At 33.1% G+C, this 25,205-nt stretch overlaps 1 protein-coding gene across 1 annotated transcript; it reads left to right on the forward strand.

Moving 5' to 3' along the window:
- The first annotated feature begins 8,215 nt into the window (after window positions 1-8,215).
- LOC127831491 (uncharacterized) lies at window positions 8,216-24,617 on the forward strand. The gene is made up of 5 exons (XM_052356474.1): window positions 8,216-8,220; window positions 8,732-8,907; window positions 16,275-16,442; window positions 20,077-20,316; window positions 24,562-24,617. Exons 1-5 carry the CDS (start codon window positions 8,216-8,218, stop codon window positions 24,615-24,617), a joined length of 645 nt encoding a protein of 214 aa, XP_052212434.1.
- The last annotated feature ends 588 nt before the right edge of the window (window positions 24,618-25,205 follow it).

Consider the following 25,205-nt stretch of genomic DNA (forward strand, 5'->3'; position numbering starts at 1 on the left):
AGCAATCAATAAAGCAATAAATCAATAAATCAATAAATCAATAAAGCAATAAAACAATAAATCAATAAATCAAAATATATTTATATCCTTATATCTATAAATCAATATAATATATTGGAATGCATAGTTTTTTATTTTAACAACCACAATTTTAAACATATGAAGTAAGGTTGTATACATGTTTAAATATTATTGATATTCAGAAAAGAAGCATTCCTCATTTTGCTACAATCAGAAATATGCCATATTCAAGTTCATTGTTTATTAGCTGGAACTGGATAAACAAATGATTATAAGTATTTATAATGTTTATTCTTTAGCACACTTACATATAAAATGATTCAAAAGGGATTGTAGTTTCGTCTATGAAAATATTATTTTAGTTGAAAATTCCAGTTTCTTATAATTTCGTACAACAATTAATTTGATTTAAAAGATAACGGCATCTGAAGTTTTTATAGTGCAGTGCATTACATGTAAAATAAATGTTTTTATGTTTGGTATATGTTATTCTCTATATTAAGTTAACAAATGCCAGTTAGTTATATGGTATAAGGAACTTGTTGTGTTCAGACACGAAAGGAGAATTCTTTATGCGTTTATTAATACATAAAATTTGGTAAATACTTGTTGAACTATTGATTTTTAAACATCATAACTAAATGCATAATTATTGCTACTGTTAGGTCGAAGAGTGTAGTAAATAAGAAGTCATTCCTGTAAGGAGAAAATGCAAGGTGCTTATTTGATTTGAATAAGTAATAAGGAACACTAGTATGAAAAGCTAAATTTAGATAAAAAAGTGATAGAAATATAAGTTGATATACAAATAAATTAGCATCAATATACATATGTTTGATAATGTCTTTACATGTTAAAAAATTCTATTATTTAAAAATATAAGTTCTTCATTCGGTTGAAGAAAGAATAGGTTACAAATTTGTTATTATTTACAGAGACTGGAATTTAAATATATATCAGCGAGTAGTTATATTTAATAAATGATATATACGATATAATTTCAACTTGTTTGATGATTATCATATTTATGTGGTACAGTTTGGTACCTTGAAAATTGTGTTTGAAGTTCTTATAAAAATGCTAATAAAAATGTACTAGTATTCGCCAGAATCTTGAAAACGAATGGTCATTTAATTACAATGAACAATAATTAACATACAGGTATTCCATAGCTTCGCTTCAAATCAAGGAACAATTATGCGTTTACACAATGGTGTTTATAACAAGGAATACACGTTTTTATATATTTTTTCCGTCCGTATGTCCTTCCATGGGGACAGAAAAAAAAATTATTTGGGAAATCCGAATTATGTTTCAAGTTTTATCCAACAACAATATTGAAACATATACGTCGACGTATTTGAAGGATTTCCGAACATAGAAGAATTGTAAAACGTTCTCAGACTTGAAATTTAGTACAGATGAACACTTGTATGTTTAATTTTATTGATTGTCTGTTATGTTCAGACAGTACTACTAAGAGCTGGTTGCAATATTGCATAGAACATTATGTATTTAAGCCTATTTAAATATGTATACCAATGGTTCAGAAAACATATTTTTATAAAGATGATTGACCTTTATCTTCTGGTAAGACACTTTTTGTTTTGCAACGATGATTGCTTCCGCGCTGGATCACATGAACGTATGATCAAAATTTGATGAATCTGACCGGTACGAATTTAAATTCTAAACTGCGATCTTTCTACGTTCATTCGATATGTCGTGGCTATAACAACGAGACTTCGTGTACTTATCGCCAAGAAATCCATTTATACGGGCTGTTATGGAATGTGTTGATCATAAGCAGGTCAGCACTCATTTCATTCCCATTTTCTTTCGGTTAAGACATTATTGCTCGGTTATTTCTGCCAGTTCTGAATGTACCTTTTCTGAACGAACTTGGAAACTCCTGTGTTAAAAGTGTGCAGTATTACTAAAATCACCGGCTTAAATCTCAAATATTAAACAAATATCATAAATCTACTTATTCTTGATACATTGAGATTTCAAAACGCGGTCATTTGAATAGTAAATGTTATTCATAATGTATTAATTGTAATTGCAATAAATATAACCATTTAAATGAATGGCTGGATGGCTGGATTTACCGACAGACAGACAGACACAGACAGACAAACACATACACAGACCGACAAACAGAAAACATACATACAGACACCCACACACAGACATACATACAAACACAGACACATAGACACACAGACACACAGACACGCAGACAAACAGACAGACAAACAGACAGACATACAGGCGGACGGACGGAAGGACGGACGGATGAGAGGACGGACGGACGGATTGACGCCAGGCACATAGACAGACAGACATACAGACAAACAGACAAAAATACGGACAGACGAACGGAAGGACGGGTTTACGCCAGGCAGGCACGCTAACAGACATCCTAACAAAGAATACATGCAAAGTCATTGTTCATTTTATTCTGCTGCAAAAAAGAGCACATGATTATAATCATTTTAGAACATTGTTTAGCACACTTACATGTTAAATGATTTACAAGGGGTTGCAGTTTTGTCTATGTAAATATTTTTGATCGTTAAACAGGTCATTTTATATTTATTAAAAACGTATTTTAGTCAAATAATTTCGAAAGTTAACTGCAAATGTCATTTCTTTTTATGGATTGAATATTGAATATTGAATAAGGGATTATTTTCCTGCTCCTTATTCAATCACGAAAAATACATTGATTTCCAGATTATTAATAAATGAAATTAAGTGCAATCGTATACTTGTTTTTAAAATCATAACTTCATGCCTTATGATTTTTATAGTTATGTTGAAGAGTGTGGTTCATTAGAGGTCATAACTTTAGTGAGGAAATGCAAGTTGCGTAAATGGTTTTAAATAAGCAGTAGGGAACAGCAGTATGAATAGGTAAAATTTAATGGAAATGTTACATAAACATATGTCGATGTAAACACTCAAGTAACACTACTTTTCTAGTTTTTTGGTACAGTTTGTGCATGTTAATCAATACCTTTAATTGAAAACGCCAGTTCTTTACCGGGTTTGAATATGAAATAATTAACCAAATATTTTTCCCTTTTTAAACCGCGATAAGGAACTTTACTTTATATTATATATATATATATAATTGAGTAGTTATTTGATCAATAAATATGTTTCATATATTAATCACATATATACAATTGAGTAATTATTTGATCAATAAATATGTATCATATATTAACCACACGTTCATAAGTTTCATAGTTTCGTGGTACATTCTTGTACAATATTAGGTACTGAAGTTCTTATGAAAAAAACGCTGGTTAAAATGATTTTAGATATACCAGTGTCTTGAAAACGAAATGTATTTAAATTGCATTGGACAATACTAAATAATAAACAAATATTTTACAATGTTGCTTAGAATGAAGGATCAAATAGACGTTTATACCATGTTGTTTAGTACATTGTGTAAAAATATTGATACTTCTTTTTTATTACATCTGTCCTTCCTTTTGTCTGTCGGTTTTGTGTGTGGAACATAAATCTATTTCACATTTTTTAAACTTAAAATGAAATGAACCTAAAGTTAAATTACATTACTTACCGTGTTAAAGTTTTGTATTTTGGTTAATGTTCAAGAGATAAAATAATGATGTGGAGGCATCCGTTTCGTTCACACCTATGTTTATTAAATATCTTAATCTGTTCATAATTTCGTATAATTTTGTTTTATTTTGTAAATGACCGTCTGAACGAGCATTTGCATAAATGGGTTTTTGAACTACAAAATTATAAGCAAAGGGTTAAATAAAAGGCATATGTGGTAAAGAGATAAAGCGTCGATTTTGATCATCAGAGGTCCCTGGTTCGAATCCCGAAATCGAAACAGATTTGTATCAAATTCACGGTGCCTTTGCCACGTGACTTTTTAAGATCTGTGGTTGGAGAATAAAGGGCGACCCAGTTAACTTTTGTAATGATGTCTTTTTAAATAGTTCACCATTTTAATAGGATAAGGTGGAGAGCCCGCTCATTCGTGAGAGTTTTTTTTATACGTATTATGATATTTTTCCAAATAAGTATTTTTCAGTAAAGTGCAACCGCGCGTTTGTTATATGAAGTCCCAAAAGTGATCCGACATTTTTCTATGTTAATACAAACAGTTGAGGAAAGTCCCTTTATTTACGCTGGTTTACGTCATGTAAAATATATTGAAAATTAAAAAAAATAGGTGACTTATTTCATCCTGATTTGTCTAAGCAAACATAGGAATTGGTTGTTAACTTAGATGTTGAAGAAATAATTTGAAGCACTAGCTTATGTCGAGATCGAAATGGTATTATCTCATTCGCATAGCTTAATAAGTACTTAAGTAAGCGAAAACGGCACAATTCAAACGCTGCACTTAACTGTTTGGCAAATGGGATACCAAGCGCGACATCCTTTGTGTGTAACCTATGTATATTTATTGTTTTATTGTTAATTTTGAAAATTATCAAATATAAACATTCGATTATTATTTTAGTTGATATCAAACTTAGTGGCTAAAATGAAACACAAATATATTTAAGGTGTATCATGGTTTATAATTAATATTATCATTGTGGTTAAAATTTTACTTCCAAGTGTTACTGACTATAAAACAAATGACTTAAGGTAAGCTGCTAATTTCTTAAACACCAATAAATGCTTTCTTCTTACAATAGCGCGTGTCTGTGTTTCTGAAAAGTTAGTATTTACAGTAAAGACGAATAATGAAGCATAAACTTTGGAATAGGTAGAGGATATTTTGTCCGCGTAGCAACAGGATGGCAACTGGTTCGATCACCATTGTTGGAACGTTCTTTAGATCTTTAGAAAGCGGTTCTTCCAAAAATGGACTCGAAAGCGTTTCAATAAGCCTGCGGCTTTCTATGCAATCGAGCGAAAATAAATCGGTTTCAACTAAATTTGGAATACACAATCATAAAGATACTACCAAAGTAATTTATAGTTAAAGTGAGGTTTAAATTGTCCGACTGAATAATACATATTTATTCTCATTAATAAGCAATGTTACGATATTAAATGCACGTGACTCTTTTATTAAGGTGATTTGAAATTTATGAAAACTTGGGATGGTGTTTGAATAAATTAATACAGCAATACGTCAATGAATCCATCAATCAATATGTTGGAATGCATATTTTATTATATTAACATCAGACCTTGTTTTACTTCTGAAGTAACGTTTTATACACGTTCAATTATTATTTAAGTTAAGAAAGAACTGGATACACAAATTATTGGAAGTATTTGAACTGTTTATTAATAAGCACACTAACATGTAAACTGATTTACAAGAGGTTACAGTTTCGTCTATGAACATATGCTCTTATCAGAAAATGCCTGTTTCTTATCAATAAAAACATAACTTGTTACACTTATTTTGATAGCAATTGGTATCGATAGTTATATGTCACAGTGAAGTACATGTGAAATAAATGGATTACGGTTGGTATATGTAAAGTTATTGTTTTAGTTAACAATTATCAGTTCGTTATATGGTTCGAATAATGCATAATGCAAATGTTGTGCTCCTTATGTTCTCACGAAAACGAAATGTCTTTATTAGTTAATTAATATATAAATTAAAGTTAAACCGTTTTTGCATATTTTTTACGTATTACTAGATGCATAATGATTGTTGTAGTAATGTGTAACAGTGCTGCACACAAGAAGTCATTCCTTTAGGGAGAAAAAAAATTTGCTTATTTGGTTTGAAATAGTCATAATAAATGATAGTATGCAAAAGTTACACTTTAATTGAAATATGACATAAAACTATTTTGATAAAAAATACAGTAAATATTAAAATATATTGTTTGGTACTGTCTGTACATGTTAAACAATTCGTTTAATTTCAAAAGCCACTTCTTTATTCGGTTAGAATAAGGAAAAATTCGTTATTAATTTTGCAGCCGCCATAGAGAAACTGCTGCTTAAATAAATATAAATGAGTAGTTATATGATATAATTTATATAGTTGATATGATTTTATCATGTTCCATGACCATAATAGTAAAGTATTACAGTTTTGTGCAATGGAATCTTTATTTTTAGTTATTATAAAAAAATGTTTGTTTTACGATTCACAAATTTTGAAAACGAATGATCATCAAATCGCTTTGTACAAAAACTTACATACAGGTATTCCATAATTTTGCTAAAATATAGTAACACATAGGTGAGTATACCATAGTGTGTATTACAATGAGTACAATTATCGATAATTATTTCGGTCCGTCTGTCCTTCAAATATATGTTTAGTAAATTTCCAAAGTTGTAAATATATTTGTTTCATTTCGCCTAATTTTGTAAATGATCGTAGTCCGAACAAGTTCAATGAATCGGTGTAGAACTGTACATAAGTAAGCAACAAGTTCAATGAAAGGCCTCTGTTGTGTAGAAATAGTTTTTCTCCTTAGACGTTTTAGGGTTCGAATCCCGGAATCGAATTTTCTTTTTAAGTTTCTAGTAAAATGACTTTGGAATATTCCAAAATTAAATTGTCGTTTATAAATACATTTCATGATTGTTTTACATACAAAAACGTTTTAGTTGAGTTATTTCATCCTGATATGCGTAGGTCAACATAAAGTTTCTTAAACTTTGAGTTGTTTATAAAATAGCCATTACCTATCATTATTCAAACAATTGTTTGTATGATAGACTCTTTCGATGTGAAAACTAGGTACTTTTGAATAGCATAGCTTAAGAGAGCAAGATGAAATATTGGATATTTGGGGCCCGATTAGTTTTCTTTACAATTGATGGGCTGCATATATTTCACAATTGTGAGCAGTTTTGGGGCATTTTAATGTGAATTAAGATATTTTTATAAGTTTATGCAACAAAATGAATTGTGCTTTTATTTTCAACCACGGATAAATTATATTAAATGTACACGTTCAAACATGGTTCCTTGTCCCGAATAAACAAACTAAATGACTTGTAACTAAAGTTTGATATTTTGTCCAGTGTTCAAATGGAGATAACAACACTTGTGTGCATGAACGTCTTCATTCGGCTTTATCATCGTATTTACTTTGTACATGCATTACTAATGAATGTGTGAATACATATAAAACAAAAAGTAATGCTTGTTCAATATATATATTCATAAGAGTGTATGTTTTTATAAATGGTTCCGGAAAAATGAAAAAAAACATATTGAGGGTTGTAAACTCGAAGACAACTTATGTGTACGGTAATGTTTTCTTTAACGTTCATTTTAATGCATACTACAATACACCTAGAACATACGCGACGAAAAAAATGGAAACTCAAAGTGCCGTATTGCAAGGATTAAAACCTTAAAAGTCTTTTGAGGTCTGTAGTTATGTATTCAGAATGTGCACTTGGCTTCAGTGTAAATCATATAAATACATTCATATTTGGCTTCAGTGTAAATCATATAAATACAGTCATATTGGATGTGCTTCAGTGTTAATCATATAAATACATTCATATTGGATGTGCTTCAGTGTAAATCATATAAATACATTCATATTTGCAAAATAATTGACCAACAATCATGACGAGAGAAGCTTTGATATATAACTATTGTATTTATTAGTTCTTTAGTATCCAATTCAGGTTGTTTTTTAAACCAAGTACTAATTGTTTATGGTATGTGTTTATTAGTACACGCTTGTAATGCGTAATAGCATATTATAACTAAACAACTTGTGTGATACCTTATAATTTTGTAATTTGCGACAAAAAATAAAGAACATATTTGCTAGAGCAAACATGTGTTCAATTATATTACAGGAAAATTGTTATTTATAGACTGGAAACAATATTAAGTACAACAATCAATATACTGGGATAAAATATTATCACTACATTGATAATTGACTACCTTTTTGTATTTTTCAATACAAATTACAAATTCCACCAATAATATTCCACCAACTTTTCTTGATAGTATCATTAAACCAAATATGTCTACCATAGGTTACAAAAACAGTTAGTGCATTTTGCAATGTTATGCCTTAATAAACTGAAACAGAAACAGAAAAAGTAATGCGATATACACGAATACATCGAGTATATATTTCCTATTGTATTACTATATTATCATATTTAGAATGTAACGTTTTTTTAAATTAGCTGACAAAAGCAAAACATAAATCCAATAGTTAATAAATAAATGAAGTATGCTACCATTAACCAAGTTTGTTTTATAACATGTCTTTAAATTCATACACAAATCTCAGCTTTACAGACATTTATTAGATTGCAGTGCTATTCACATATTTACAGTTAACAGGCCTATCTTTTATTAAGTTGGGGCTCGCTTGATGTTCTGTTAATCTACCCGGGAAACTTTGAAATGTGTTCACTTGTTTGCACTTAATGTTTAATCACAGGGCGCTATTTGTTGTCACTTTTATAATGGTTCAAAATTCTCATTTATTGTTAGGTCAAAAGAGGACACACAATGACTATTTATGATACCGATACAAGACCAACAATTATTTCATTAATTAAACAATCAGTGAATTACTGTCAAGTGATTGTGAAGTTCCAACAACAAAGCTAAACACAGTCACAAACCATTGTTTTCTTACACATTTAATCAGGCATTTTTTAAAGGTCATCATTTATTAGTATATCTGTAGGTATCAGTTTAACAGTTTTATATAAAAGTATATTGTATTGCCAGTGATCTCTACAATAATCCGCTTGTCTGCGACTGCCATCTGCGATGGCTCATTGTGACAGCTCAGGCCGGCGAGTCCAATGTCACAGTAACGGACGCTGTGTGTAGTGAGCCCGCGCACCTGAAGGGGCGTGAAATAAGGAACGTGGCCCCAGCGGATCTCAATTGCAGCATGTTCGGTATGTTCATAGTTTAAACATTAGTCACACGCACATATGAGCATTTTGTGTACATAGTGAATTGTTTTGTCACAATTCGTCCGTCATGCGTAGCCTTCGTTTATTGTGCGTAGTCCTTTAAAACACTTTAAGAGGCCACACCATTTCCAATCTTTATGAAACTTATTCAGACAATTTTTCCAAATGTTATCTTTGCTAATCTTATGCATGGTTCAAGTCCGTTGAAAAACATGGCAACCAGAGTGCTGGTTAGTTTTTAATAAATTACATTAGAAAAACCTTTTACACTGTATGGTAAACTATTTAGTTCAATCTTCATTACACTTAGTAGGAACATTTGTTATAAGGTTATCTTCGCTGAGTTTGAAATGGTTGTGGTCTGTTGACAAATATGGCCACCGGATGGCAGTGCAGTCTTTCTTATATGACTTTAGTAAATATTAACCTTGAAAAACACACTGTTTCAATTTCAATTCAACATGGAAAGTGCAATTATACTCAAGATCTTGGCCGTATTTTAAAAAGTGATTATGGTCCGTTGACACACATGGCCTGGTTCACGGGCAGTTTTATCATATGTATATTGTAGCTGGGGCTATACCATGTTTACATTGTATAATTCACATTTAAGTCCAACCTTTATTTAACCGGGCCAGAACAGTTTTTGTAAACGATTTCTCAACCTATCTAGGAAAAGGCTCCGGTCCGTTGAAAGATATGCCTCCATGGAGCGACGGAGTATCCCTTAAATGGCTATAGTGAAACCTTGTTTACACTGAAGACGTCCATTGGTTGGTCCACTATTCATTACACTTGATCAGAACATGTGTTATCTGGGCAGGGTTTAAACATGGTTCTGCCGCTTTGAAAAACATGGCCACACGGGATCGCGTCAGTTTTGTATATGGCTTTATTAAAACATTACTAAAACTCTTGAAGTTAAAATTACAGTCCAATACTCACGAAACATTTGTTAGATCAGTTGTTCTAATGATTTTCTTTGCCGAATATCTTAAATGGTTCCGGTTCCTCGCAAAATATTTCCGCCATGGAGCGGGGTAGTATGCGTTATATGGCTAAAGTAAAAACATGTTTACGATCTTATGGCTACATTTATTGGTATGAACATTTGTCAGAATTAAACCTCAGTTACACATTTCTTAGTATGGCTGACATAAGTGGCACAACATAAATGGAATACGGTAATGCGAATGGTGCGATGTTATTTTGACGGTGTCAAACACTCTCGCATGTAGGTAATTTTGAACGATGTCGCGACTATGCGTGAAATGAAATCGATAGGGATTTAATCGACTTTGCTCTTCAAACAAACCCATTTTGTGTAAGTTCTCATTTAACCATTTTTCAGACAATTTCAAATAGAAGAGTATCCTTCGTATTAAAAATATCATACGAAATATTGATTTGCGCAAACATGTAAAGGGGCCTTTTCACAGATTTTGGCATTTTTTAACTTATTCATTAAATGCTTTATATTGATAAATGTAAACATTGGATCGTAAAAGCACCAGTAAAAAATCAAGAATAAAATTAAAAAAAGGAAAAGAACATTGCCCGGAGCAGGTTTCGAACCAGTGACCCCTGGAGTCCTGCCAGAGTCCAGAAGTAAAAACGCTTTAGCCTACTGAGCTATTCCGCCGAGTACACATTCTTGACGTATTTTATACCTTATATAAGCAATCTTCGTAGTTTCACAAAATTTAACGACAAAAACAGAACTCTCCAAATTATTCAATCGTTTCGCGTTGCAACGCTTTATAATTTTTAGGTTTTAAAATCGTCAAAAGATGCATATAATGGCTATATTAGAGCATGGTAAATGTTCAGTATTACTGTTTCCTCACAAATATCAAAACTAAAACGAAAATTTGCGGATCTTAAACAACTTTTTTCAATTTTGTCAATTTACCAAAGCGTGAAAAGATCCCTTTAAACTAACACCTCCACATCTTAATAACAGCCACACCTATATGTAATATTTTTTTATAAAAGTATCTTATGGTCTGTCTCAGTAAAACATTCACTTTTTCTGGCATTCGTGTAAGCTTGTCTTAAGCGCGACTTGGCATGCCATGTGTTTAAGCTCACCTGAGCACATATTGCTCATGGGGTGCTTTATGATTACGTGTTGTCCGTCTTCCGTCAGTCCATGCGTTCTTGCATCCGTTAACGCTTACTTAAATACTATTCTGCCTCAACGTATGTGCAGATCCAAATGAATGTTCACAGGAATGATCACTGTTTAAAGTTGGTTCAATCGTTCCTGTCAATTGTATAGGAAAATCACCGTAGCTAAAATATATATTAAACAACTTTCTTTTCTGAACGCAAACACGTCATCGCTTTTATATTTGGTGTATGCTCAAATTTGAGGACCAACGACTCTTGCAATTTAAAAGAAAAAAATATGCTTAAAGTTATGTGTTACAGTGGTTACAATTTGCCCAGCCATGGAGTTTGCGTTTTCTCCTGTTATGTTTTTAGTCATGCTAGTAATATTTTCAACGGGATTTTAAATTCAGAGTTTTACTCAGACAGGCGGACGGAGGCATAATAATAACCGTTGTATTACACTTACACTATTAAGTTTTGCTACGCTCGCTGTTTACTATAATTTTGAATACACGCATGGAATAGTTCTAAACGGAAATGAACGATATTTCGGATGCGCAATTTTGATATCGGTAAAGGCCTTCCTCATGATACCTAATTTGTATTGTTTACTCTTTTATTCAGAAATGCAAGAAGAAAAGATTACCTACGTTATATACGTGGACACAATGAACTATATTAATTCTTGTTATAGAGTTGCACTTTGCGAAATTTTGGAATATAGCTCTCTTCCAAGCCAAATACATTAAAAAGGATTACTGTGTAGACGTGTTCTTAAGACAAACGTATTAAGTTGTGTGTGTGTTTTTTTCGAAAAAGAATGTGTTCTTATCAGGATTTCAATATCGAATGTTGTTCACGAAGACGTTAAGCTCAAGTAATATGGTCCACGGGTTTGATCGTTTGTTTGCTAATTGGATTGTGTGTCTGTTGTTTTCGGTGAAAATAATCAGCATAATCCGAGAGCGTGATTAAAGCGTGTTCTCCGTGGCAAGTCCAAACCGCATTATAATATATACCTATACGCTTCAAATCAGTATACCATTTGCTTAAAATACATAGATGTTGAATAAGACATTGTGATTATGTTTCCACAATGAATATACGAGATTTGCTATGTATTATCTTTGCATAACGATTCATATGACATTTGTAAGATGAGCAATGTCCTCCACTTTTTTAAACAACTAAACAGGTATTATTAGATGTTTACACAAATCTGAAATGGACATGTCTGAGTGTTAAATGTGTTGCAATAATTTATATACGCAAAAGTGTGTGCTATGTGTTTATATCAATATAAGCATTCGTATACCAGTTGGCAACCCTGTAACATCTTTATTTGGTTAAAATGCGATTATCGTTGTAACCTTTTTCAGTTGTTATATAATGAAGTATGTGCACTTATTACTGTATAATTATTTTTTTTCACGTCGCATTTGATATGTTTATTATACCCTGATTAAGACTTGCTATGTGCTGTGTACATGTTTTTTTATATTCAATTTATGTTCTGTTCTGAAATATATTTTGGTATCTTTTCTGAAACCGAAGGGCACTTATTTTTGTTATTTGGCAAGTAACGTTCGCTTAGTTTTTTCAAATCATACGCCTGGCGTCCGAAATTGCCACGCTCAAGGATCAAATTATTGTTTAAATCTTGTATAATTAATATCGACACACTTCAAATCTCTTCTCTGAAACTGTATGGGTCAGGTTTTTGTATATATGGTGTGAAATATATAATAGTTCTTCTCTTCTAAGATTGTTAAAAGCATGCGCCTTTGGTCAAAACTAATGAATGTTAATTCGTCCGGCTGGCAATAGTCACACCTTTTTAAATTGAATACCGGACGGTTTCGTCATCATATAGACCAAACGTCCGGTCTTTGAGTTTCATGCAAACCACGACTTGCAAATTTCCTCAAAAGCATCATTAAACTTCTGAAAATTTGTGCGACTATGAATATAATCTTAATGGATTTCTACACTTTGCTGTTTGATTAAAACCTCATTGTTGAAAAATAATGACCCTTTTTAAATATTTGCACGAAGACATTGATTGTGCATATATATTTCTATAAATATATGTATCAGTTTATTTTGAACTTTATCGGAATTTAACAGGCTCGCTGTAATGCATTTATTTAGTATAGTCTATGCTGAGCGAGTGTTCGATGACATAGACGGGGTCGTGTATAAAAATTGACAATTGCTGCATAGACAAACACGTCACGTCTATGCGATGACACGCCAGTGCGGTTCCACATTGATGCCATTGCAGGTTTCCGTAGGGCGATACGTTAATTGCTTTTTGGTTTACCGTGTTTTTATGTATTACAATCATAGCTCACTTTTCATGAGATCCCTGTAAAATAAGCGTATCCATTGACTACATATTATGTGACCAATCGCAAGACGTTTTAGATAATCAAATGTCGTCCATAACATACAAGTACTTCACAACAATACATACCTTAAATGATTTATACTATTATTTGGGTCACAACAGATTTTTGAAAAAGCTCGTCTGTCCAGACCGTCCTGAAATCGTTTAATAGACTTAATCATTCACAATTTTAACCTGTGTCACACCTATGTATAACTCAATTGTTTCGCTTGAATTGGGTTTAAGTCAATGTGGTTGTCATTTTTGGTTTGTTGTATTTCATGAGCAATTGTAGAAACAAAAGAGCTTCTATTTATTTTAGCTTGATTTCATCGAAAGCCTCAGGCTTATTAAAACGCTCTCGTGTCCGTTTCCTGATTCTTTAACGATAATAAACGTGGTATTTTATTGGTACATTTAGTGCTGAAAGTTGAACGTTATTTACTTATACTTAAGATTACAGACTATTTCATGAAATTATTCAAGAAGGTTTGAACGACGATCAGTTATACTTCGAAATTCTTTACTTATAGACATCGATTCAACGTTTCAAATGCATGGAACTAACAAAAAGTTACCGCTGTTGACCTCATCATCGCTTGCTGTGATCCTTCCAATAATATTTGTAAAGCTTTATACCTTTGCATTTGTTTGTACTTCCACCAAGTGAAAATCGTCAATATTTGCTCAATATGGATATAAATTGCGGTTCGATTATGTATTGTATAGAATATTGAGCACCTGCCTAAAACAAAAAAAAAAGTGAATGTTAATCAGAATTGTTATGTTGAGATACAGACATCCTATGTGTTGAGTGAAACGTGTTACCCATTTTTTTTTGTTTAAAATGTTGTCTGTGCATTAAAATTCCTTTCTTATTTCTTTTGAAGTGGACTGGAGACAATCTGTTCCGAAGCTCTTGGCTACTTAGGTTAATAACGTAATATTTATTTATGATTTCTACTGCCATTTCAAAAACGATCGCGTATCTAGCAATTCAATAGTAGTATCTATATGTAATAGTGCAATAATTGACAACAACCATTAGTGTAACCCGTTCAGGGTCATATTATGAAAATCCGCTACAGATTAAATGTTACTATATTGTGTCGAAGTGTTCGATTTGAGAACGGATTCCAGCAATCTCTAGACTGGTGAATATATAAAGTTGCCGAATTATGTCATTACACTCAGGCTTGTTCACCATCTAAAATATAAAACGTCTTCCACCTTGTGTCGTAATTAGTAATGTATCAATATATAATCGTTGAGTTTGAATTACAATCTTGATAATTGAGTAATGTAAATTGTAAAATGAATATTGTTCTTTACAGGTATCTGATATATAATTAGTTAGTCCAATGTCAAATTCAATTCCATGCACAATGTGAACGAATTGTTCATTGAAACATGACGTTTTGATTATATTATACAGAGTATATATGAATTACGGAGTACAAATTATATTTTGAAAAATGAGGAAGATGGCGTCCGAAATAGCTGCCGAAATCAAGATACCTCATCAAAACGTGTTGCAAATTTGGCTTTAGAATAATACATTTGTACAAATAGTTTCAGTCTTGTATGATGTAGTGGGTAATTTGTTAGACTAACAGTCATGAGTGAGTTAGTATTGAATGATGTTGTGGGCAATGTGTCAGACTTACAGTCATTGGTGAGTCAGTATTGAATGATGTTGTAAGTAATGTGTCAGACCTAGAGTCATAGGTAAGTCAGATTGTATGATGTTGTGGGTAATGTGTAAGACTTACAGTCATATGTGAGTCAGTATTGTATGATGTAGTGAGTAAGCTTTCAGACTTACAGTCATAGGTGAGTCAGTATTAAATGATGTTGTGGGAAATGTGTCAGACTTACAGTCATAGGTGAGTCAGTATTGAATGATGTAATGGGTAATGTGTCAGACTTACAGTCATAGGTGAGTCAGTATTAAATGATGTTGTGGGAAATGTGTCAGACTTACAGTCATAGGTGAGTCAGTATTGAATGATGTAATGGGAAATGTGTCAGACTTACAGGCAAAGGTGAGTCAGTATTAAATGATGTAGTGAGCAATGTTTCAGACTTACAGTCATAGGTGAGTCAGTATTGAATGATGTAATGGGAAATGTGTCAGAATTACAGTCAAAGAAGTGTCAGTCTTGTATGATTTAATGTGTTGGCTTTCCAAACAGATTTCCGTGGGGTAGTGTAAATGGTGCATGCCTAGTGACCCGGAGATCGAGTTTGATTACCGCTGTGGTAGCGTTATTTGAGCTCCCCCGAATGACGCAAAGTAATGGTTCTACCCAGGAAGCGGACTCACGAGTTTGAAATAATCCTTATGTTAAGGGCTTCCTATGACAAGTATAGCGAGTTGCTACTGAGAATTTTAAATGTGGAAACCATATTAGAAAATATGAGTCTCAATTTCGGAAAACTAGACTAAATGCATGTGTACAAAGGGTCATTTCAGATTAGCCTATTCAGTCTGCACAGGCTAATAACGGATGACACTTGTCAATGACAATTTTTTATTGAAAAAGAGACATCGTTTTAATGAAAAATTCCATGAAAGAAGAAAGTGTTGTCCCTGATAAGTGTGTGCGGACTGCACATGCTTATCTAGGATAAAGCTACTCAGATGTATTTAAACCGGTTTTCCAAGATGTAGGGTCATATAATTGAAAAGTGTAGGTAATTTTAACAGGTTACAACGATACAACGAGTTTGTCCTGATTTTGAAAAAGCAACTCTTTTATCTAATGTTTAAAAATAATTTCTTTAATTTTACAAGTGATTTGTTTTTGTTGGAAACTAATTTATGGCTTGCTGCTTCTTGCAGACAATATTGAGATAGTAAAGGCCCCCAATGCCACATACGACGTTGAGCCCAATATGAAGATAGTCTTTGCCATAGATGTAATCACGGACCCATACTGGCAGAACCAGATAAGCTACAAATGGTTCTGGTACTTGCCAGTTACCACGTCGACTGGTGACCAGATTATAGGTCAGTGTAGTCAGGTCAATAACACGTTCATTTTGACAATTGCAATAAAAGGTTTTTTTTAATATATTCTTGGGTAGAAGGTACTTAATATCATTTGAAAAGTGTACAGAAATCGGACTGCTGGAAAGTTTTGTTCATGCAAGTATTTACTCGCATTTGATGATTTGTGTGTGTATGCTTAGATTTTGGGGGCATATCATTAATTAACCCCCTCCCACTCAGAAGGGCAGTGAAAATGGCAGTGTGCAAACAGCATAAAGCTAGGACTGCCTAAGAGTAACTTGCAGTCGGTTACGGTTTTATGATATTTGCTGCTCATCAGTTTTAAATGATTGGAAACGAAACCTTTAAACCTTTAATCCAGTAAATTAAACTTTCTACGGGACTACAAATGCGCCAAAATATGTATTTAAGTAGTAGAAGATCATCAGACTCGGTATCCCGGAGCTTGTCTAGACTGTTATTTATGTCATCTGCAATTTTGAATAACTTGCCCCAGACTTCACATAAAAAACCCATGTCTATTGCTCAAAGGTCCAGGTCATGCTTAGAGGTCAATGGTTAAATAAAATATGATAAAACAAAACATGTAGCGGCTTCATCATTTATTGGGAAATTATAATTTTATTTCCCACACATTTTCACTGTTTGTTTTGACATGATGTAGTGTTTTATCAACTAGCGACTCGCCATGCCTAAATTTTCGAAGCGCCACGCTACACCTTTCAAAGTCCATTAGCTCCATGTACCGATTTATCTAGAACCATATGTTTCATGTCTTATATGCTTTTGCAATCGTTTGTTATCTCGGTGTCCCCAAAACATGCATCTTAATTCATGACTGCTTTTTACGCAATGAAAGAAGGCATATGTCCCGAAAAGTGCTGTAAAAAACAATAATCACCCCGTAGCATTTAATTGCGCAAGTTGGTATAAGCTCCAAATACGGCTTTTTAACAACTCTGCTTACGGCATTTGTGTGATGCATACGTCATTTTGATTGGCTAAGCGGCATTATCAATGGAAACCAATCAGAAAAAGGAGTTTGTTCGTAAGAAAACGGGGTGGGTTTTGGGTCGACGAATTAATGATAGTCACTCAGGTTTCTAAATGACAAACTTCGACGACCCAAACTTTTACACACACTATTTATCTGAAATAAATCAGCCATTATTGTTATTCAGTCCTCGCGTATGACTATTTTTTGTTTCGCTCAACTTCATGAGGTACACATAATATTAACCTAAGGTAACGACTATACGTATTGTTTTTCAAACTAAAATGACCCGACATCTTTTGTTAATATCAGAATATTCGTAAGACACAAGGCCGTAACGGTATAGATTGTTACTTCTTAGAGATTAGCAGAGTTTCCAATACTGTCTATTACAATTCAAACCCTAGCCGATTTTACAGAACTTTTATTTACATGCAAAGAAATTTTAGATCATCTATTTAAAAAAAATAGCTATTGTCATCACCTGAGCGTCCGCGTCTGCGTCGGCGTCTTCGTCTGCGTCTGCGTCGGCGTTTGGTTAAGTTTTGTGTTTAGGTGCACTTTTCTCATGAAGTAGCCAAGCTATTGCATTCAAACTTGTTACTCTTACTGTCATGAGGCTACTGGGCATGCAAAGTAAGATAACTCTGGCTAGCATTTTGAAAGAATTTTGTGCCCTTTGTATACATATAAAATTAATTTTGTTGTTAAGTTTTGTATTTAGGTCCACTTTATTCTTAAGTATCAAAACTATTACTTTCATACTTGCAACACTTACTAACTATAATAAGGAGACTGTGCAGAAAATGTTATGTAACTCTTTCTGGCCTTTTGACATAATTACGGACCCTTTATACTTTGAAAATTGCAAATTTCGTTGAGTTTTGTGTTTTGGTCATATTTACTCCTAAAGAATCATAGCTATTGCTTTCATACTTTGAACGCTTGCTAACTATCATAAGGGGATTGTACAGAACAAGTTGCATAACTCTGGTTGGCATTTTGACGGAATTATGACCGTTTTTTTTTTACTTAGTTACTTTGAATATTTGGATACATTTTGTGTTTTGATCCTCTTTTCTTCTAAATTATCAAGGCTATTGCTTTCAAACTTTAAATTCGTCCATACTTTCTTGAGGGTACTGTACCTTGCCAGTTGAAATTTTCCTTAACCTTTGAATGATCTTGACTCTGAAGGTCAATTTTTTGCTAAAATTGCAATAACTTCTTTATTTATGATCAGATTGGATTCACACTTTGACAAAACAACACTTACCTGACATACCACAATATACTCCACCCAAACCATCCCCCACGGTCCACCTCAGGATCCCTCACCCCAACAATGATTTTGTTGTTCCATTGTTTTCTAATTTGTGAAAGATCTTCTAATTAATGACTATACCCTCACACTATAACATCTTCTCAACCCCCCGACCACTTCGCCACCCCCCCCCCACACCAAAAAAAAAATTATATATTTTTTAAACATGGTTTTAAAAACACAAATATTTATTTCTATCATTGTATTTTTGAAAGACGGTCCAAACATCCCTCCCAAGAACCTCCCCCCCCCAATGAGTTTTCATTTTGTTTATTATTTTTGGAAAATAATGAAAACATGACCACACCCCCACATTATACACCCCTCTCCACCCCACACCTCATTCCTTTTGTATTGAAGTATGGAGATGGGTCGTTCAAATTTAAAAAGAAAAAAAAAGGGCAGTCTGCACCCGCTAGGCGGTGCTCTTGTTTGGTTATTTAATGACTACCTATTCCATGAGTGGCAAACCTGCATATACATGTACCGCCATTTGTTTAACTCTCATTGTCACGAGGAACACGCGGATAGTTAACGCTGATTGAAACTTTCTATATTCAATGCTTCATTAATTTATGAATACAGACATGACTAAGAGTTAAAAAGTGGCATTTATTAATGGCGTTATGGAACACGTGTAATTTAGTTCATTAAGGGACGTCTACCAACATGTGTACGTCCCTGGTTCATGCAACCTTTTCATTTGAAAAACGACAAGAGCGTTCGATATGAATGTTCCGTCATGCGAAAATACGACGTACGCTAAACATAAACATCCGGAAAGTGTACTTTCAAATAAGTTTTACCATGATCAGTTAAAGCTGTGATTAAACAATTTAAAAAGTTGAAAACATCGTTTGTGCCTTTTGTAAGAGAATCGCCGTGTGCAATGCCATTCTTAAGTCATTCGCCATGCCCCTCTGTCCTTCTAGAATAAACATTACATGTTGTGTTGCTAGCACTGTAGGATTCTAAATTTCATTGTTACCTTAATGATATATACACTTGAGAAAACAATTTCATAATTCCAAATTTTGTTCTATGTAGCTAAACCAATAATGTTACTCTTTAGAAGAGCATGTGACGATGAATTTCGATCTATGTAAATCACCAATATTTCTACCCTTCAGAGAAGCATCACTTCCATCTATGATCAGTATTTCTAGCTGTCACTGACCATCAAGTGGAATAATATCTGGTTGTTTACATATAGTGGCTTAAAGATGATTTCTTCATGTATACATCTATGTTAATTGTTTTTGATAAATCGCTATGTTCATTGAATGTTACTCACTGATATAACTACCTGACAGAGAAGCAGCCACTCCCACCCACCTCCAGCTATGACAAGTACTTCAAGCTGTCACTGTCGGGCAAGGAGCTGACCTTCACCATACCCGACGTGAAAACACATGTAACAGCGGACAATAAGGCCGAGTATGATCTCTACCAGGACCTCACGGATGACAGGCTCTTCTCCATCAATATCAGCCACAAATTTGACCATCGAGTGGTGAACTTCACTGTGAAAGGAAAGGAGCTGGAAAAAACAAGTAGTACTTCATTTTTTTCCGAATATTGCAAGGTTGTGTTTCCTCCTCCTAATATCTGAATTCCAGCTTTTCATTTTTGAATCATTAAACTTGTGTAAATGGACACAACTATGAATACAATCTTAATTTATATTCCACACTTTGCTGTTTTAATGAAAATGCATGTTATTTCAAGTCCCGCATACGAATATTCGACGTTGAAATAACATGTGTTGAACAATGATAACCTTTATTTAAATATTTTTACAAAGAAATTGAGTATGCATGTATAACTGTATAAGTCCATTTTTGTTTCATTCAGAAATGTATCGGATTTAAATTGGCTGGATGGAATGCATTTATTTAGAATGGTCTATGCGGAGCGAGTGTTCGTTGGCATAGACGGGGTCGTGTATATAATTTGACAATTGCCGCATAGACAAACACGTCACGTCTATGCGGTGACACGCCAATGCGGATTCACATCCATGTCAGTGCAGGTTTCCGTAGGGCGATACGTAAATGGCTACATGTTTCACCATGCTTTTATGTATAAGACTCATAGCTAAATACTATTCCAGAGATCCCTGTAAAATAAGCGCATTCATCGACTACATATATTGTGACAATCGTTGTGATAATCAAATGTCGTCCATAACATACAAGTACTTCACAACAATACATACCTTGAATGATTTATACAATTATTTGGGTCACAACAGATTTTTGAAAAAGCTCGTCTGTCCAGACCGTCCAGAAATCGTTAAATAAAATAATATATACACAATTATAACTTGTGCCACACCTATGTAAAACTCAATTGTTTCGCTTGAATTGATTTTAAGTCAATGTGGTTGTCATTATTGGTCTGTTGTATTTCATGAGCAATTGTAAAAACAAAAGAACTTCTATTTATTTTAGCTCGATTTCATCGACAGTCTTATTGAAACGCTCTCGTGTCCGTTTTCTGATTCTTAAACGATAATAAACATTGTATTGTATTGGTACATTTAGTGCTAAAAGTTGAATATAATGTACTTATACTTAAGATTACAGACTATTTTATTCAATTATTCAAGAAGGTTTGAACGACGATCAGTTATACGTCTAAATTCTTTACTTATAGACATCGATTTAACGTTTTCAAATGCATGGAACTAACAAAAGGTTACCGCTGTTGACCTCATCATCGCTTGATGTTAACCTTCCAATAATATTTGTAAAGCAACAATATACCTTTTGTATATATACGTACTTCAACAAAGAGAAAATCGTCAATAAATGCTCAATACTGATATGGACTGCGGTTTAAACATGCATTGTATGGAATAATGAACACCTGTTTAGAATAAAAAATAGTGGATGTAAATAAGAATGTTTATGCTGAGTTTCAGAATTCCTATGTATAAAGTAAAATGTGTTTACCCATTGTTTTCGTTTAAAAATGTCTTTGCATTTACATACCTTACTTATTTATTTAAAAGTGGACTAAAGACAATCTGTTCCGATGCTCATGGCTACATGAGTTAATAACGCAATATTAATTTACGATTTGTACTGCCTTTAAAAAACGATCGTTTATCTAGCAATTTAATTGTAGTATCCATGTAATAGTGCAATTATTGGCAACAACCATCAGTGTAACCCGTTCAAGGTCATATTGTGAAAATCTGCTGTAAATAAGATTAAACTATATTTTGTCGAAGTTTTCGATTTTGGAACGGATGCCGGCAATCTTTGGACTGGTGAATATATAAAATTACCGGATTAGGTCATTACACTCAGGCTAGTTCCATCTAAAAAAGAAAACGTCTACCACATTGTGTCGCTATAAGTAAGATATAAATGTATGATCCTAGCGTTTGCATTAAAATCCTGAGAATTGAGTGATATAAATTGTAAAAATTATATTGTTCTTTAAAAAATTAGATATATATTAAGTTAGTTCAATGTCCAATTTAATTCCATTCATTATGTGAACGAAAAGTTCATTGAACCATGCCCGTCACACAAGATTAATGCTCCGTACTGTCGACTTTTTTAGACTAAATTATCGTTGTTTATGGACTTTGTATCAAATTGTACAAAACGCTTTAAGATAACGAATTCGTATGGATATGTAAGGTTGGGTGTTCGTGCCTATGCGAATTCGTTTATATTTGGTTGGAATAAAAATTGATTCACATCTTAATAGCGTCATGCTTTGGTTGATTGTCGTGTCGTAACCACAGTATGCAACAAAACGTCATTACTTTAAAACAATTAGAGCATAATTCGGTAATTTAATAATTCTTTTTAATAATCGACTATTATTGCCAAAGAAGAAGGATGCAAATCCGTTCACAAGTACGACCATATGGCCGGTCGATTAATATTTGACCAGATTTAATACTATTTCGCTGCCGTATTCACACAAAACCCGGAAATGTTCAATACGATCGTACATAAAGCGGTTTTACCCTTACGACGTTTGTAAACATATTTCCAAAGTTGCAGGCCCAATACATGGATTGGATTTTAATCGTTTTGCTATGTTGTTACTTACGTGCTTTTCCAGCAGCAGATAAATATTGTCAAAATCAATATTTGTATTTACACACTAAGCACTTCAGCCATGTCAAGAGGTTTAAAACCAATATGCTTACATATATTTAATATCCCCCACGATCTCAAAATGAAACCATTTAATGTGACCAACATATTGTCAATTACAAAAACACACAACCATGCGGCGTTGAGATTCCTTTATAAAATCGACGGTATGCCATTAAACAGTCCAGTACGGGACGGGTTACTTCAACTTCAACTGCCTTCATCACATTTGACCCTCTGTCCGCTTGTTACACATTTAATTATTTTAAGTTTTTTGAAAAATGAGAAACACAAGAAGGGTTCCGTAGACAGGCACTATTCATGACTTATATAAATTGGTTTATTTTTGCAGCAATAATAACTGTGAAAAGGCGCCTTTTTTATTTTTCATATATTGCTTTTTGTTTCAATTACAATGCAGAGGCGTCAACATCCCAAGCGCATGTGTTCATCGGCATTGGCATCGGAATTGGCATCGGGCTCGGTGTCACTGTAGCAATTATTATCTTCATAAAACAGAAGTAAGCTTAAATGTTACTTGGCAATATTATATATATATATATATATATATATATATATATATATATATATATATATATATATATATATATATATGTGTGTGTGTGTGTTCAATGTGAAATAAAAAATACTGAATGAAATGTAAATGGCTTACTGTACACGATTTCACTTAATACATCCAATGCGACAACACATGCATGATGCATGTTTAAGTACTTAATACATTGTTTAAAGACATGTTTTTATTTATTGATATATTAATTTATTTATTTGTATTTATGATTCTAATATTTACATTGAACCTTTGTAAAAAAGACGCAGGAGGCAAAACATCCCCAGCTTTCCGATGGAAGACCCCGCACTCACTCCAATAGATGCTGTACGTTGCAACCCATTGATACAAACACAATAATTTATATGATATTGCTCTTGACGATCCGTTATATTGATGATATAACACACGCGTACAATTTTTAAAACAACAATATATTGGGGAAAGACGAATATAGGTAAAGTGAGCCACTTTTCCTTAATCTTTTGCTCACTCCCTCGTTGCCTGCCGACCTTTGTTCTAGGTGATTGCTAAAATACAAGGTATGTTAAACATATAAGCGAATAGCTAGCACGCAACGAGGAAGTGAGCAAAAGAATCAGAAAATTTGATTGTGTTAATTCCAATTCAAAATCTTTATTCTGGAACGATCAAATTATCAGTGTTTGCCCAAACCACCATGTAAACCAAATAATGTGTTACTGTAATGTAACTATACATAATTGACTGATTCTGTCTAAAAACTTAAATATGCAAATATTAGAATAAGCAGGATGCAAATTGATTAGTTTCGCACGGTTGAGTATATACAAAACAGGACTGCAGACGATTCCTCGATACAACTGTAAAATGACGTCAATGTGGTATTCAATGATCATCGCCAACTGATAGTATTCAAATTGTAAAACAGACGCTTTTAAAATGATTGCAATCAATACCAAGGTTGAGAATAACCTAATTATATAATATTTAATTTGATAATGTTTCATACAAGATGATATTTTAAAAAATTGCGCACAAACGAAACGATAAATGTCTTCTATATTCATATAATATAGCATCGTTATGAACATGAGTAAGATCACACTTACCTTATTATGCAGGGAAGAGGGAATCAAGCACGGACAGACAGTATTCAGATGGGCAGCCTTCAATCTAACGTCCCGCAATAAAGGAATCCACTAGTAGCACGATCAATGGTAATTAAAACCAATGACTGCACAGCTTTCAAGAGGAATACCAATACCATTGAAACCAAATGACTAGCCGTTTCGTTAAACGAGTGTCACTTGCAACATGACACCAGTTCCAACAGAGCTTTCAATGGGTTTACATGCCTTGCTTAAAATAAGACAAGCGATTGTCCCTTCGCACTAAACAGAAATGACATCATATTTTTCTATCCACAATTATGCAACCTTGTAAAGTGGGGAGGAATAGTTTATAAAAGATTTAAAAAAAACAATGTTACTTAGTTACATTCGTATATATATACATTATGTATAACAATAACAATACCAAATTACAATTTATTTGTGAAAAACATTTTGAGATCAATTGTATTCTCTTAAACAGGAATCTGTTTGTAGATGTTTGCGACTAATTGTGTGTGTGAATTAAACTTATTTCGTTTACGCATTCTTTCATGATGTGAGTTCTGTTTATATCATGTTTATGATATTATGTTTACAATAACGCTGTATAATGTGCATGTATATTGATGTATTTCTTACGTGTATCACAATGC

This window comes from Dreissena polymorpha, chromosome 5 (genome assembly GCF_020536995.1).
Source record: "Dreissena polymorpha isolate Duluth1 chromosome 5, UMN_Dpol_1.0, whole genome shotgun sequence".
Lineage (NCBI taxonomy): Eukaryota > Metazoa > Mollusca > Bivalvia > Myida > Dreissenidae > Dreissena > Dreissena polymorpha.

Coding starts and splice junctions, on each gene's coding strand:
- LOC127831491 (XM_052356474.1), top strand. Junction 8,908..16,274: donor TCTCAATTGCAGCATGTTCG/GTATGTTCATAG, acceptor TGCTTCTTGCAG/ACAATATTGAGATAGTAAAG. Junction 20,317..24,561: donor AAAGGAGCTGGAAAAAACAA/GTAGTACTTCAT, acceptor CTTATTATGCAG/GGAAGAGGGAATCAAGCACG.